Source organism: Boleophthalmus pectinirostris, unplaced genomic scaffold (assembly GCF_026225935.1).
Source record: "Boleophthalmus pectinirostris isolate CB_2022bp ecotype Guang Dong unplaced genomic scaffold, ASM2622593v1 HiC_scaffold_2, whole genome shotgun sequence".
NCBI classification, from domain to species: Eukaryota; Metazoa; Chordata; class Actinopteri; order Gobiiformes; family Gobiidae; genus Boleophthalmus; species Boleophthalmus pectinirostris.
Genome location: NW_026571152.1, coordinates 41,306,940 through 41,320,073, shown reverse-complemented (window position 1 = coordinate 41,320,073; position 13,134 = coordinate 41,306,940). Strand labels below are relative to the sequence as shown.

General features: G+C 37.9%; 1 protein-coding gene across 2 annotated transcripts in view; it reads right to left on the bottom strand.

Moving 5' to 3' along the window:
* dapk2b (death-associated protein kinase 2b) overlaps positions 1-11,930 on the bottom strand; it is a 69,845-nt gene extending 57,915 nt beyond the window's left edge. Inside the window, exons 1-2 of one of the 2 annotated variants that reach the window (XM_055156029.1) lie at positions 11,236-11,930; positions 2,833-3,014 (exon numbers count right to left, since the gene is read on the bottom strand). In XM_055156029.1, coding sequence (XP_055012004.1) covers positions 2,833-2,909 — 77 coding nt within the window. In that variant the 5' untranslated portion in view covers positions 2,910-3,014; positions 11,236-11,930. The remainder of the gene's footprint in view (positions 1-2,832; positions 3,015-11,235) is intronic. The other variant, XM_055156030.1, reaches the window with a different exon arrangement.
* Between the last annotated feature and the right edge of the window lie 1,204 nt (positions 11,931-13,134).

Sequence of the window (13,134 nt, the reverse complement as noted above, 5' to 3'; positions counted from 1 at the left end):
CGTTTAACATTTTACTGATCGTTCACGTCACACTCATCCCTCATGTGCACAAACTTGTTCAGAGATTCGTCGCTTCTTTGTCACACTTTTAAAAACCCTGAGCAGGTCGAGTCTCTGTTGGCAGAAAACTCCAGTGACTCACAGCGACAGAGGAAAAAAAGATCTGGAGAGTTTGGTTTTATATTTGGAGACTGTGAACTTTTCTCTGGAGGATGAGCGAGTTATTCAAGATGTTTTTTTTCAGAACTCAGAGGAGGAACATACAGGTAGAGCTCCACTGTGTTTTTAAACTCCATACACTTTCACGACAATGATTCGTTTTCTCAGTTTTTGATTTTGGGTTTAAATGAAAAATGGAAAAAAAAAAAAAAACAAAAAACGGATAACGGCCTGTTTCCGTGACTTAAACGATGCCGGACTGAACGAGAACTGAAGCAGGACTAAACCAGGACTAAACCGTTTTCAGTCCCGGTCTCGTCCCGGTCTCAGTCCCGGTCTGGTCCCCGTTTACGTGATAAACTGTGATCCCGGACTGAACCAGGACTGAATCAGGACTAAAACAGAACTACAACAGGTCCGGGACCAGACCGGAACCAGACAGGGACTGAGACCAGGACTGAGACTGGAACTGGGACTGGGATCGGGACTGAGATTGGGACTGAGACCAAGACTGAGGTTGGGACCAGACCGGGACCAGACTGGGACCAGACCGGGACTGAGGCCGGGACCAGACCAGGCCCAGACCATGATTGAGACCGGAACTCAGACCAGGACCAGACCAGGACTGAGCCTAGGACCAGACCAGGACTGAGCCTGGGACCAGACCAAGACTGAGACCAAGACTGAGACCAGGACTGAGACTGGGACCAGACCAAGACTGAGACCAGGGCTGGGACCAGACCAGGACCAGACCATGATTCAGACCGGAACCAGACCAGGACCAGGACTGAGACCAGGACTGAGACTGGGACCGAGACCAGGACCAAACCAGGATTGAGACCAGGACCAGACCATGATTGAGACCGGGATTCAGATTGGGACCAGAAACTGGTTTAGACCTGGTTCAGTCCGGCATCTCAGTTTAAGTCACGTAAACGGGAAACGGCCGTTATCTGTTTTTTCATTTTGGTTTTCGAGACAAATAATGAAGAAAATAGTTGTTTTTTCATTTTGTTATTTTTTATTTTATTTTGAAAAACAAATGAACGATTGACACACAGATTTATATCGTTTAATGTGATGGAAATGTATCGATATCGTCGGCTGCTTGAGTATTTTTTGGTTTATTTTTACTAAATTTATTTTGTTTCAGAGCTTCAGTTTTGTTGTTTGTTCAGAGGAAGGAAACTTTTTTATGCAACACATTTGACATTTTCACTGTTTTGATGAGTAAACTGGGCGTGTTTCAAATGAACTTTGCACAAGACATAGTTTAACAAAGACTTTTAATATCACAGTCATGATTCAGACTCGATATTTTATCTTTTACCGAACCTATTAAATCGATTTGGAAGATATCGAATCAAATCGAAATCTCACTGTATTGAAATCTGAATCATATCGAACATTTTGAGTTTTGAAAATGTAAACAAACTGAACAAAAAACAGCTCCAGGTTTGTTTTTAACACGACTTAAAGCTCACAAGAGTCAATTTTGTGTTTTATATTAACTTTAAATCTCAATTAACACATTTAAAGGTTCACTAACTGTATGTCTCCATGGAAACAGAGAGTTAAAACCACACTGCGGAACATTCTCCACAGAGACAGATGTGTTTTATGTTCTACTGTAGAATATAGAAGCAAAGGAACAACATTTTCAGAGCAATGAACAAACCAAAATATAATATATATTTTTAAATCTGTTTGTGTTTTCATCAGTTTTATGGCTAAAAAGTGACACACTGTGGCTTTAAAGTGATCAAAGATACTCACACAGAAATATTGACAATATTTAGCAAAAAAAACACTACGACTACTACTACTACTATTACTACTACTACTACTATTACTACATTACTACCCATACTAGTACCAATAGTACTACTACTGTGACCAATAATACTACTGCTGCCAATACTACTACTACAACTACTACTACTACTACCATTACCACTACTACAACTGCTACTACCAGCACTACTACCAATAGTAGTACTACTGCTGCCAATACTTCTACTGCCACTACCATTACTACTACTGCTACTATTACAATTACTACTACTACTATTACTACTACTACTACTAATAATAATAATAATAATAATAATAATACTGGTACTACTACTACTACCAGTACTACTACCAATACTACTACTACCACTACTATTACTAATGCTGCTACTACAAGTACTACTACTACTACTACTACTACTACTACTACTACTTACCTATACTACTACTACTACTACTATTACCAATACTGCTGCTACTACTACTACTACTACTACTAATATTAATAATAATAATAATGTTAATAATACTGCTAATACTACTACAAGTACTACTACTACTACTACTACTGCTAAAACTACAACTGCTACTATAACCATTACTACTACTCCTACTTCTCCACCTCCTCCTCCTCCTACTACTATTACCAGTACTACTACTACCACTACTACCACTACTTCTACTTCTACTACTATTACTCCTTTTCCTCCACCTCCTACTACCTACCAATACTAGAGGTACTACTACTACTACTGCCAATACCACTATTACTACAACTGCTACTACTACTAAACTTGTACTGCTACCTTTGCCACTTCTACTACCAGTACTACTACAGTACTCCAGCTGGTGTTAGTGTTCATGTAGTTTCAGTCGTACCTCCCGAGGGCCTCTCCCAGCTCATAGAAATCCTCCACATTCTGTTGTTTAAAAACAGCCATGCCCGATGTCCTCATGGATGTGGTTTTCCTCCCGACAACCTCTTCTGTCGCTCTCCTGTCGCTCTCCTGTCGCTCTTCTCTCTCTTCTCTCTCTTCTCTCTCTTCTGTCGCTTCTGTTTCCTTGAAAAACAGAAATACACTTGTAGATTTTGACGCCCAGAGACACAAAAGTTTTTTTTACAAGTTTGAACAGGCAGGAGGCATTCCAGCAGCGAGCAGACGGAGCAGACTTTCACCTCTTTGGAAAACTGGAACTCACGGCAGGTTACAAGGAGCGGTAAAAGTGAAATCCCTCACAAAAACAAGCGCCACAGACGGGCCCTGTTGTGTTGTGCGTTTGCGTTTGTGTTTGTGTTGTACTTTAGCTCCCGAAAGATTAGAACTACGAGGCTGTTTTGGGTAACTGGGTCAGAACAGTTTACTCTGATTGTGAAACTGTCCGAAGTGAAAAAATAAACGAGCGGTTCAGTGAGTAAGCGCTGTGAAATTAAGCTGGAGGTGTTCTGCGTGCGCGTCTACGGTGGCATGCGCGTTGGTTGCCGTGGCGACGCGATGCACACATAAACGGTTTTTAAGATTGTTTGGAAACGCGAGAATAAATATACACTTTCTGGAGGTTTAAGAGTTTGATTTTCAACAAAATAAAAAGAGTGATGAGATTTTCTGAATTCCAAACTGCGACACGCCCGGGTTGGGATGTTTGGTGTAAATAAAATTGTGAAAAGAGTGTGGGACATGGTGCATTTTTGTGTCAGTCATGACCTGAGTTGATCCTGTCGCTGCATTTTTTTGCTTTATGGTCATTCACAAACATGATTTTCTGTATTTTGGTGAAACAAATGATCATTTATGCTCCTCTTTAGTCAAAAAATGTGATTGTCCTGTTTTAGTCCTGGTTCAGACCTGATGTAGTCCTGGTTTAGTCTTAGTTTAGTGTGTCCAGACGTCCCTGTTTACCCGGGACAGTCCCAGTTCTAAGCTTGTGTCCTCTGTCCCAGCAGATTTAGACAAAATCAGTGATTTGACCCAGTTTTATACAAGAAATGTCTCTATCTTTTTGACCAATCTGATCCCTGCCAACAGTAAAGTGAGACATAAATTGTCATTTGTTTCGGTAAAATACAGAAAATCTGCTTAAACAACGACCAAAACACAAAGAAAATGTGACTGTACTGACTCATGTTCATCATGAATTGATCGAGTGAAGAGCAAATTTCCTTAATTACTCACTTGATTCTCAATTTTATTATCACCAACCAAAACAACCTGAGAATGTCCCAGTTGATTTTGAAAATCTGGTCACCCTAGTCTAGAAACTCAAGGAAAAATACAAAATGCATTGTCATTCACAAACATGGTTTTCTGTATTTTGGCAAAACAAATGATAATTTATGCTCCTCTTTACTGTTGGTAGGATCAGTTTAGTAAAAAATTGTGATAGTCCTGTTTTAGTCCTGGTTTAGTCTTAGTTTAGGGGGACCAGACGTCCCTGTTGACCCGGGACAGTCCCAGTTTTGAGTCTGTGTCCCCTGTCCCAGCAGATTTAAACAAAACCACTGATTTGTCCCAGTTTTATGCATAAATGTGTCTATTTTTGACCAGTCTGATCCCTGCCAACTGTAAAGTGAGACATAAATTGTGAGTTCTTTTGGTAAAATGTCAAAAAGCTGCATAAAAACGACCAAAACACAAATAAAATATGACTATACTGAGTCATGTGTGAGCTAAGTGCAGAACAATTTTCCTTAATTACTCATTCGATTCACAATTTTATTATCACCAACCACCACAAACCAGGAGGGTCCCAGTTTTGATTTTGAAAATCTGGTCTCTCTAGTCTGGAAAAAAACACAAAATGGATTTAAAGAGCACATTTTCAGGAGCCTGTGATCAGTCTGAGCATTCATGGTCCTGTTTAGGAGTTTTTATGACAATTTATGCTCCTCTTTACTGTTGGTAAAGATCAGATTAATCAAAAATTGTGATAGTCCTGGTTTAGTCCTGATGTAGTCCTGGTTTAGTCTCTGTTTACCAGGGACAGTCTCAGTTTTGAGCCTGTGTCCCCTGTCCCAGCAGAATTATACAAAACCACTGATTTGTCCCAGTTTTATACAAGAAATGTCCCAGGTGTCACTATTTTTGACCAATTTGATCCCTGCCGACAGTAAAGAAAGACATACATTTTGAGTTCTTTAGGTAAAATACACAAAAAGTTGTTTAAAAATGACCAAAACACAAAGAAAATGTGACTATAGTGACTCATGTTAGTCCTGAATGGACAGAGTGCAGAACAAATTTCCTTAATTACTCACTCGATTCACAATTTTATTATCACCAACCAAAACAACCTGAGAATGTCCCAGTTGATTTTGAAAATCTGGTCACCCTAGTCTAGAAACTCAAGGAAAAAATGACAAAATGGATTTAAAAAGCACATTTTCAGGAGAGAAATAAAGGGACCATATTGTCAAAAGTCTAAACTGGGACAGACCCGAGTTGGGATGTTTGGTGTAAATAAAGTTGTGAAAAGAAGGTGGAACATTGTGCTTTCTCGTGTCAGTTATAATCTGAGGGACAATTTTTTTTGCTTTATGTTAATTTACAAACACGATTTTCTGTATTTTGGAAAAACAAATGACACTTTATGCTCCTCTTTACTGTTGGCAGGATCAGTTTAGTCAAAAACTGTGATGAGTCCTGTTTTAGTCCTGGTTTAGTTTTAGTTTAGGGTGACCCTGTCCCAGTTTTGAGCCTGTGTCCTCTGTCCCAGCAGATTTATACAAAACCAATGATATGTCCCAGTTTTGTTTTGTTTTTTTTACAAGAAATGTCCCAGGTGTCCTTATTTTTGAACAATCTGATCCCTGCCAACTGTAAAGAGAGACATAAACTGTCTTTTGTTTAGGTAAAATACAGAAAAGCTGCTCATAAACGACCAAAACACAAAGAAAATGTGACTATACTGACTCACGTTAGTGCCGAGTACGGAACAATTTTCCTTAATTTCGCACTCAATTCACAATTTTATTATTACTAACCAAAACAAACTGAGAATGTCCCAGTTTTTGATTTTGAAAATCTGGAAACTTAAAAAACAAAAAATGGTTTCAAACAGCACATTTTCAGGAGCCAGTTTTGAGCCTGTGTCCCCTGTCCTAACAGATTTATACAAAACCACTGATTTGTCCCAATTTTATGCATAAATGTGCCTATTTTTGACCAATTTGATCCCTGCCAACTGTAAAGAGAGACATAAATTGACAATTCTTTAGGTAAAATACAGAAAAGCTGCTTAAAAACGACCCAAACCCAAAGAAAATGTGATTATTCTGACTCATGTTCGTCATGAATGGACCAATTTTCCTTAATTATGCACTCGATTCACAATTTTATTATCACCAACCACCAGAAACTGAGAGTGTCCAGGTTTTTTATTTTGAAAATCTGGTCACTCTATATCTGGAAACTCAAGAAAAAACACAAAATGTATTTAAAGAGCAGAGTTTCAGGAGTTTGTGGTCAGTCCGAGCTTTCACGGTCCTGTTTAGTTATTTTATTTCAAACCTGCACATACATTTCACGACATAACAATACAAATGCAGATATAAACATGCAGGTTTGAAAAGGGGATGGATGAAGCAAAGATTTAACATTTCCAATCCCCTTTGAGTCTGATTTTCAACAAAAACAGGGTGACCAGGTTGTCAAAGTTCTAAACTGGGACACACTGGGGTTGGGATGTGTAACTCGTGTCTGAGGGGCTTCTGACGCCGCTTTTTTTTTGCTTTATGATCATCCGCAAACACGGTTTTCTGTATTTTGGCAAAACAAATGATAATTTATGCTCCTCTTGACTGTTCGGCGAGGATCAGATTAGTCAAAAATTGTGACAAATTGTGGTTTAGTCCTTAGTTTAGACCTGATGTAGTCCTGGTTTAGTTTTAGTTTAGGGTGAACAGTCTCAGTTTTCAGCCTGTGTCCCCTGTCCCAACAGATTTATACAAAACCACAGATTTGTCCCAGTTTTATACAAGAAATGTCCCTATTTTTGACCAATCTGATCCCTGCCAACTGTAAAGAGAGACATACATTTTGAGTTCTTTAGGTAAAATACACAAAAGTTGTTTAAAAACGACCAAAACACAAAGAAAATGTGACTATACTGACTCATGTGCATCATGAATGGACCGAGTGCAGAATAGTTTTCCTTAATTACTCACTCGATTCACAATTTTATTATCACCAACCACCACAAATCGAGAGTGTCCCAGTTTTTTATTTAAAAAATCTGGTCACCCTAGTCTCAAAACTCAAGAAAAAATTACAAAATTGGATTTAAAGAGCAAGTTTTTGGTCAGTTTGAGTGTTCATGGTCCTGTTTAGGAGTTTTTATGACAATTTATGCTCCACTTTACTGTTGGCAGGATCAGATTAGTCAAAAATTGTGATAGTCCTGGTTTAGACCTGATGTAGTCCTGGTTTAGTGTCAGTTTAGTGCGTCCAGGCGTCTCTGTTTACCAGGGACAGTCTCAGTTTTGAGCCTGTGTCCCCTGTCCCAGCAGATTTAAACAAAACCACTGATTTGTCTCAGTTTTATACAAGAAATGTCCCTATTTTTGACCAATCTAATCACTTTCAACAGTAGAGAGGCATAAATTGTGAGTTCTTTTAGGTAAAATACAGAAAATCTTCTTAAAAACGACCAAAACACAAAGAAAATGTGACTATACTGATTCATGTTCATCATGAATGGGCCGAGTGCAGAACGAATGTCGATTCACAATTTTATTATCACCAACCAAAACAACCTGAGAATGTCCCGGTAGATTTTTAAAATCTGGTCACCCTAGTCTAGAAACTCAAGGAAAAACACAGAATGGAGCACATTTTCAGGAGAGAAATAAAGAGACCATATTGTTAAAAGTCTAAAGTGGGACAGACCCGAGTTGGGATGTTTGGTGTAAATAAAATTGTGAAAAGAGCGTGAACATTGTGCTTTCTTGTGTCAGTCATAATATAATAAAAAGAGGTATTTTTTTTGCTTTAGGGTCATTTGCAAACAGTTTTCTGTATTTTAGTCGAAGCTAAAGACAATTTATGCTCCTCTTTACTGTTGGCAGGGTTAGTTTAGTCAAAAATTGTGATAGTCCTGTTTTAGTCCTGGTTTAGTCTTAGTTTAGGGTGACCCTGTTTCCCAGGGACAGTCCCAGTTTTGAGTTTGTGTCCCCTGCCCCAGCAGATTTAAACAAAACCAGTGACCTGTCTCAGTTTTATGCACAAAATGTTGATATTTTTGATCAGTCTGATCCCTGCCAACAGTAAAGAGAGACATAAATTGTCATTTCTTTAGGTAAAATGGCGAAAAGCTGCTTACAAAAGCTGAAAACACAAAGAAAATGTGACTGTACTGACTCACGTTCGTCATGAATGAACCAAATCAAACAAATCAGCTTCAGTTTCTGGTCAGATTGTGTTAAAATAAAACTGAAATCTAGCCTAATTTGAGTAACAGAGCTTCAGACGGATCAGTGCGTTCAGTTAGCATCACACGCCCAGGAAATGTTGCCGGTGTTTGTTTTTGCTTTTTCACATTTTACTCCAAATAAGAACTTTTTGAGTAGTTTATCACCAGGACGAGATACAACCACAGTGAAACAAAGACTGAACCTGTGTGAAACTATCTGCAAAAGGACCTTGACTTTACAAACAGGAAAAACACGAGTGTCCAAGTTAAAGGTCGAATTTTACACAAAACTGACTCTTGTGAGCTTTAAATATGCAGAAAAATCCATTAAGTGCATTTTATTTTTGCGTTACAGTCATTCACAGTCACGGTTTTCTGTATTTTGGTGAAACAAATGATAATTTATGCTCAACCTTCCTGTTGGCGAGGATCAGATTACCGTATTTTCCGCACTATTAGTCGCTCTGGATTATAAGACGCACTGTCATTAAATGGTCTATTTTCGAACTTTTTTCACAAATAAACCGCACTGGACTTTAAAGGAAACCCAACAGTGTGATGGGTGAGTGGTTTTGTTTGTTTGTTCGTTCACGGTGACTCTGGGCTTTGTTCAGTTGTGGCGTGTAGGGAGGGTGTGTCTGGGACCAACGGATTGTCGGCGTGTTCGCAGTGACTCAGTTGTTCAGTCGTGTCTAGAAGTGGCACATTGCACTCGCTTTTTCGGTTTGTTCCTCCGTTCCGTTCCTCGTCGGCGTGGAGTGATGAGTGTGTCTGTGGGTGTGTTTCTCTGTGCGGTCGCTGTCTGCTCCGTGTGTGTTTGTGGTTTTGTAGTTTACTGAAGTCGTACCGGGACACCCGAGTGGATTCGTGTATGGGGCGCTCTGGATTGTGGCGCGCGGTCGTTTTTTGATGAGGTTAGAGGCTTAAGAGCGCGACTAATAACCCGGAAAATACAGTAGTCAAAAATTGTGATAGTCTGGTTTTGGTCCTGTGTCCCCAGTCCCAGCAGATTTACACAAAACCAGTGATTTGTTCCAGTTTTATACAAGAAATATCCCAGGTGTCACTATTTTGGACTACCGTATTGTCTGCACCATAGGGCGCACTCAAAAGTATCCAACCCATCAAAAAATGACCACGCCCTCCCTACACGCCACAACTGAACAAAGCCCAGAGTCACTGTGAACGAACAACCAAACAAAACCACTCACCCATCACACTGTTGGGTTTCCTTTAAAGTCCAGTGCGGTTTATTTGTGAAAAAAGTTCGAAAATAGACCATTTAATGACAGTGCGCCTTATAATCCAGAGCGACTAATAGTGCGGAAAGTACGGTAATTTGATCTAAACCAACTAAACTAAGACTAAACCAGGACTACATCAGGTCTAAACCAGAACTATCACACTTTTTGACTAATCTGAGGAGCATAAATTGTCATTTGTTTCGCCAAAATACAGAAAACTGTGTTTGCAAATGAGCATAAACCAAAAAAATGCAGCGTCAGAAGCCCCTCAGATCATGACTGATACGAAAATGTCAAATGTTCCGCCTTCTTTTCACAATTTTATTCATACCAAACATCCCAACCCGGGTGTGTCCCAGTTTAGAATTGAGAAAATGTGATCACTTTAGCTTTAAGTCATGTTCTGATGTTGTTCACTTCTCAAAAACAAACCGGGAGTTGTGTTTTGTTTCATTGACATGTTTGAGTTTGTTGTTGTTTGATGGTTTTTTTTAGGTTTAGTTCATTACAGATTGGAAATTGCGTTGCTGAAATGATCCAAATGATTCTAGTGAAAGTGCGTGGAGTTTAAAAACACAGTGGAGCATTTCCTGTAACACCACATGACATCACAAGTTGGAACTCAGCCTAAATCTGCAGGGTTTGTGCGTTAAACTTGTGTGAATGAAACAAAACACAACTCCAGGTCTGTTTGTGACGAGGAAACATGAAAATATGAGTAATAATGAAACGAAATAAAAAAATTAATTAATAAATTAAATAATAATAAAAATAAAAACAATTAAAAATATAAAAATAATAAAATTAATTCAAAACAAAAATAAAATATAAAAAATAATAAAAAAATATATATATACTAAAAAGAAAAAAAACTAAATCAAATCAAACTTTATTTATAGAGCAATTTTCATACAAAAATGCAACACAAAGCTCACTAACTAAAACTAAAATAATGAAATAAAAAACTATGAATACTGAACTAAAGGTAAAAGGAGCTGTTCACTTGAAAACTACCACTTCATGACATCACAATGTGGAACAGAGCATTTAGAGCTTTGGAGATGTAGAAATGTAGGCAGACAGGAAGTGCTTCACTGTGTTTTTAAAGTCCATACACAATAAATAAATAAATAAATAAATAAAAAAATATAATAATAATAATATAATAAATAAAAATATATACATACAAAATACATAAAATAAAAATATATATACAATAAAATGCAGAATGTTTTGTGTTAAATCATTGTAATATGATGTATGATTATGTTAACTGACCGAAGAAAAACAAAAAAACAAAAAAAACTAAAACTAAATCAAATCAAACTTTATTTACAGAACTCTTTTCATACAAAACAGCAACACAAAGCTCACTAACTAACTAATATCTAGAATCAAAATGTTGATGTTCACTTGAAAACTACCTCTTCATGACATCACAAGGTGGAACTGAGCGTTTTGAGCTTTGGAGATGGAGAAATGTAGACAGACTAATAAAAATAAAAGAGTTGCTCAAACTTGTGAGTGAAACAAAGCACAACTCCAGCTCTGTTTTTGAGGAGGAAACAACATTCTAACACGTCTCAAAGCTCACAAGAGTCAGTTTTGTGTGAAGTAGGAGTTTAAATCTTACCTTTACTCCGTGTTGTGCTCCGGTCCTCACGAGTCAGGTCCTCTCTTCACGAGTCAGGTCCTCTCTTCATGACTGCAGCCGACTCCTGAGAGCTTCTGGTTGTGTGTGTCTCTGTTTTGTGTCTGAGGTCCCGCCCCCTCCTGGTCCTGTTATGTCACTGCGTCTGTCACAAAACACACACACACTGACCGGCAACTCTGAACGTTTCTTTTTTCAGGAAGTGACAAGAGCAACTTCATCATTTCAGGTCCGGCTGTGTAAAGACGAACGCGGGGATTCAGGTAGCGGCAGTTTCTACAGGTCGACAGAAGGACACGGACAGGCCCTATATTATTCTGTTTTCTATTCTGAGCTTTGGAGATTAGACTAATAAGACAAGCGAACAATAAAGGATGACTCAAACATGTGTGAATGAAACCAAACACAACTCCAGGTCTGTTTCTGAGGAGGGAACAGCATGAGAACACGACTCAAAGCTCGAACAAGAGTCACTTTTGCGTAATACGAGACCTTTAAATGACCTTTTTTGGTGGTGATGTCAGGTGTTTTTTTTACTTTTTTTCCCCTTGTTTTCGTTAAATCTAAAAGTTGGACAAGTTTAGAAACTACTCGTCCATCACAAATAATTAGAATATCATGAAAAAGTTCTATATACTGTATTTTGTTGGTCATTTCAGAAAGTCAAACTGATATTATATTATTCAGAATCATCACACATAGAGTTTAATATTTCAAGAGTTAATTTCTTGAATTTTTATGACTGTGGTTTAAAGATAATCAAAACTCAAGAACTGTGGATTATACCAATTGTGATTCATGAACTGTTAATTTCTGGAATTTTTATGACCGTTGCTTACAGATAATGAATACTCTCGAATTGTGGATTATATCGAAATACAATTTTCGTATTGTGGATTATAATGAATGTGATTCTAAAACTGTGGATTATACTGAAATCCGATTTTTGAACTGTGGATTAAACCAAATGTGATTCTAAAACTATGGATTATACAGATTTAGATTCTCAAACTGTGGATTATGCTGATTACGACTCTCCAAATGTGGATTAAACCGAAATGTGATTTTGAACTGTGGATTATACCAAATGCGATTCCGGAATTGTGGATTTTACCAATTGCAATTCTCGAACTGTGGATTATACCGATTCAGATTCTTGAATTGTGGATTATACTCAAAACTGTAGATTATATCAATTGCGATTCTAAACCTGTGGATTATGCTGATTGCAGCTCCTGAACTGTGGAGTTGAATGTGACTCTAAAACTGTGAATTATACTAAATATGATTCTCAAATTGTGGATTATACAGACTGAGATTCTAAAATTGTGGATTTTACTGATTGTGATTCTAAAACTGGATTATACCAAATGTGATTCTTGAACTGTGGATTTGAGTATCAGAGCTTCAGACAGAGCAGTGCTTTCAGTTAGCACAAAACCCCCAGAGAAAGATGATCACATCAGCTGCAAAGTATCAACACTATATAATATTATTTATAGGCTCCTGCTCCGTATAAAGGTGCACTGTGTAACTTTTCTGGTGGAGGGTGAGACACCTGCTTGTCTCCATGTAGATGTTCGACAGTTTTGATTTAATTGTTCCACAGAATGAAAATAAACTTGATATTCACAGTGGAGACAGGTTCATGGTCAGATCTATGGAGAAGCGAGGCTGGACATGGTACAAATTCATGTTTTTAAATTTATTTTTGATCTAAACTCCTGTAATTTAACATGTCCTACTGTCGAACATTCCAGGCAAATCAATTAATTAATCACTGCATTTATACAGCGCCTCTCAAGACACTCAAAGCACTTTACAGTTTATTATTCATTCACTCAACACTCAGTGGTGTAAACTACTGTAGCCACAGCTGCC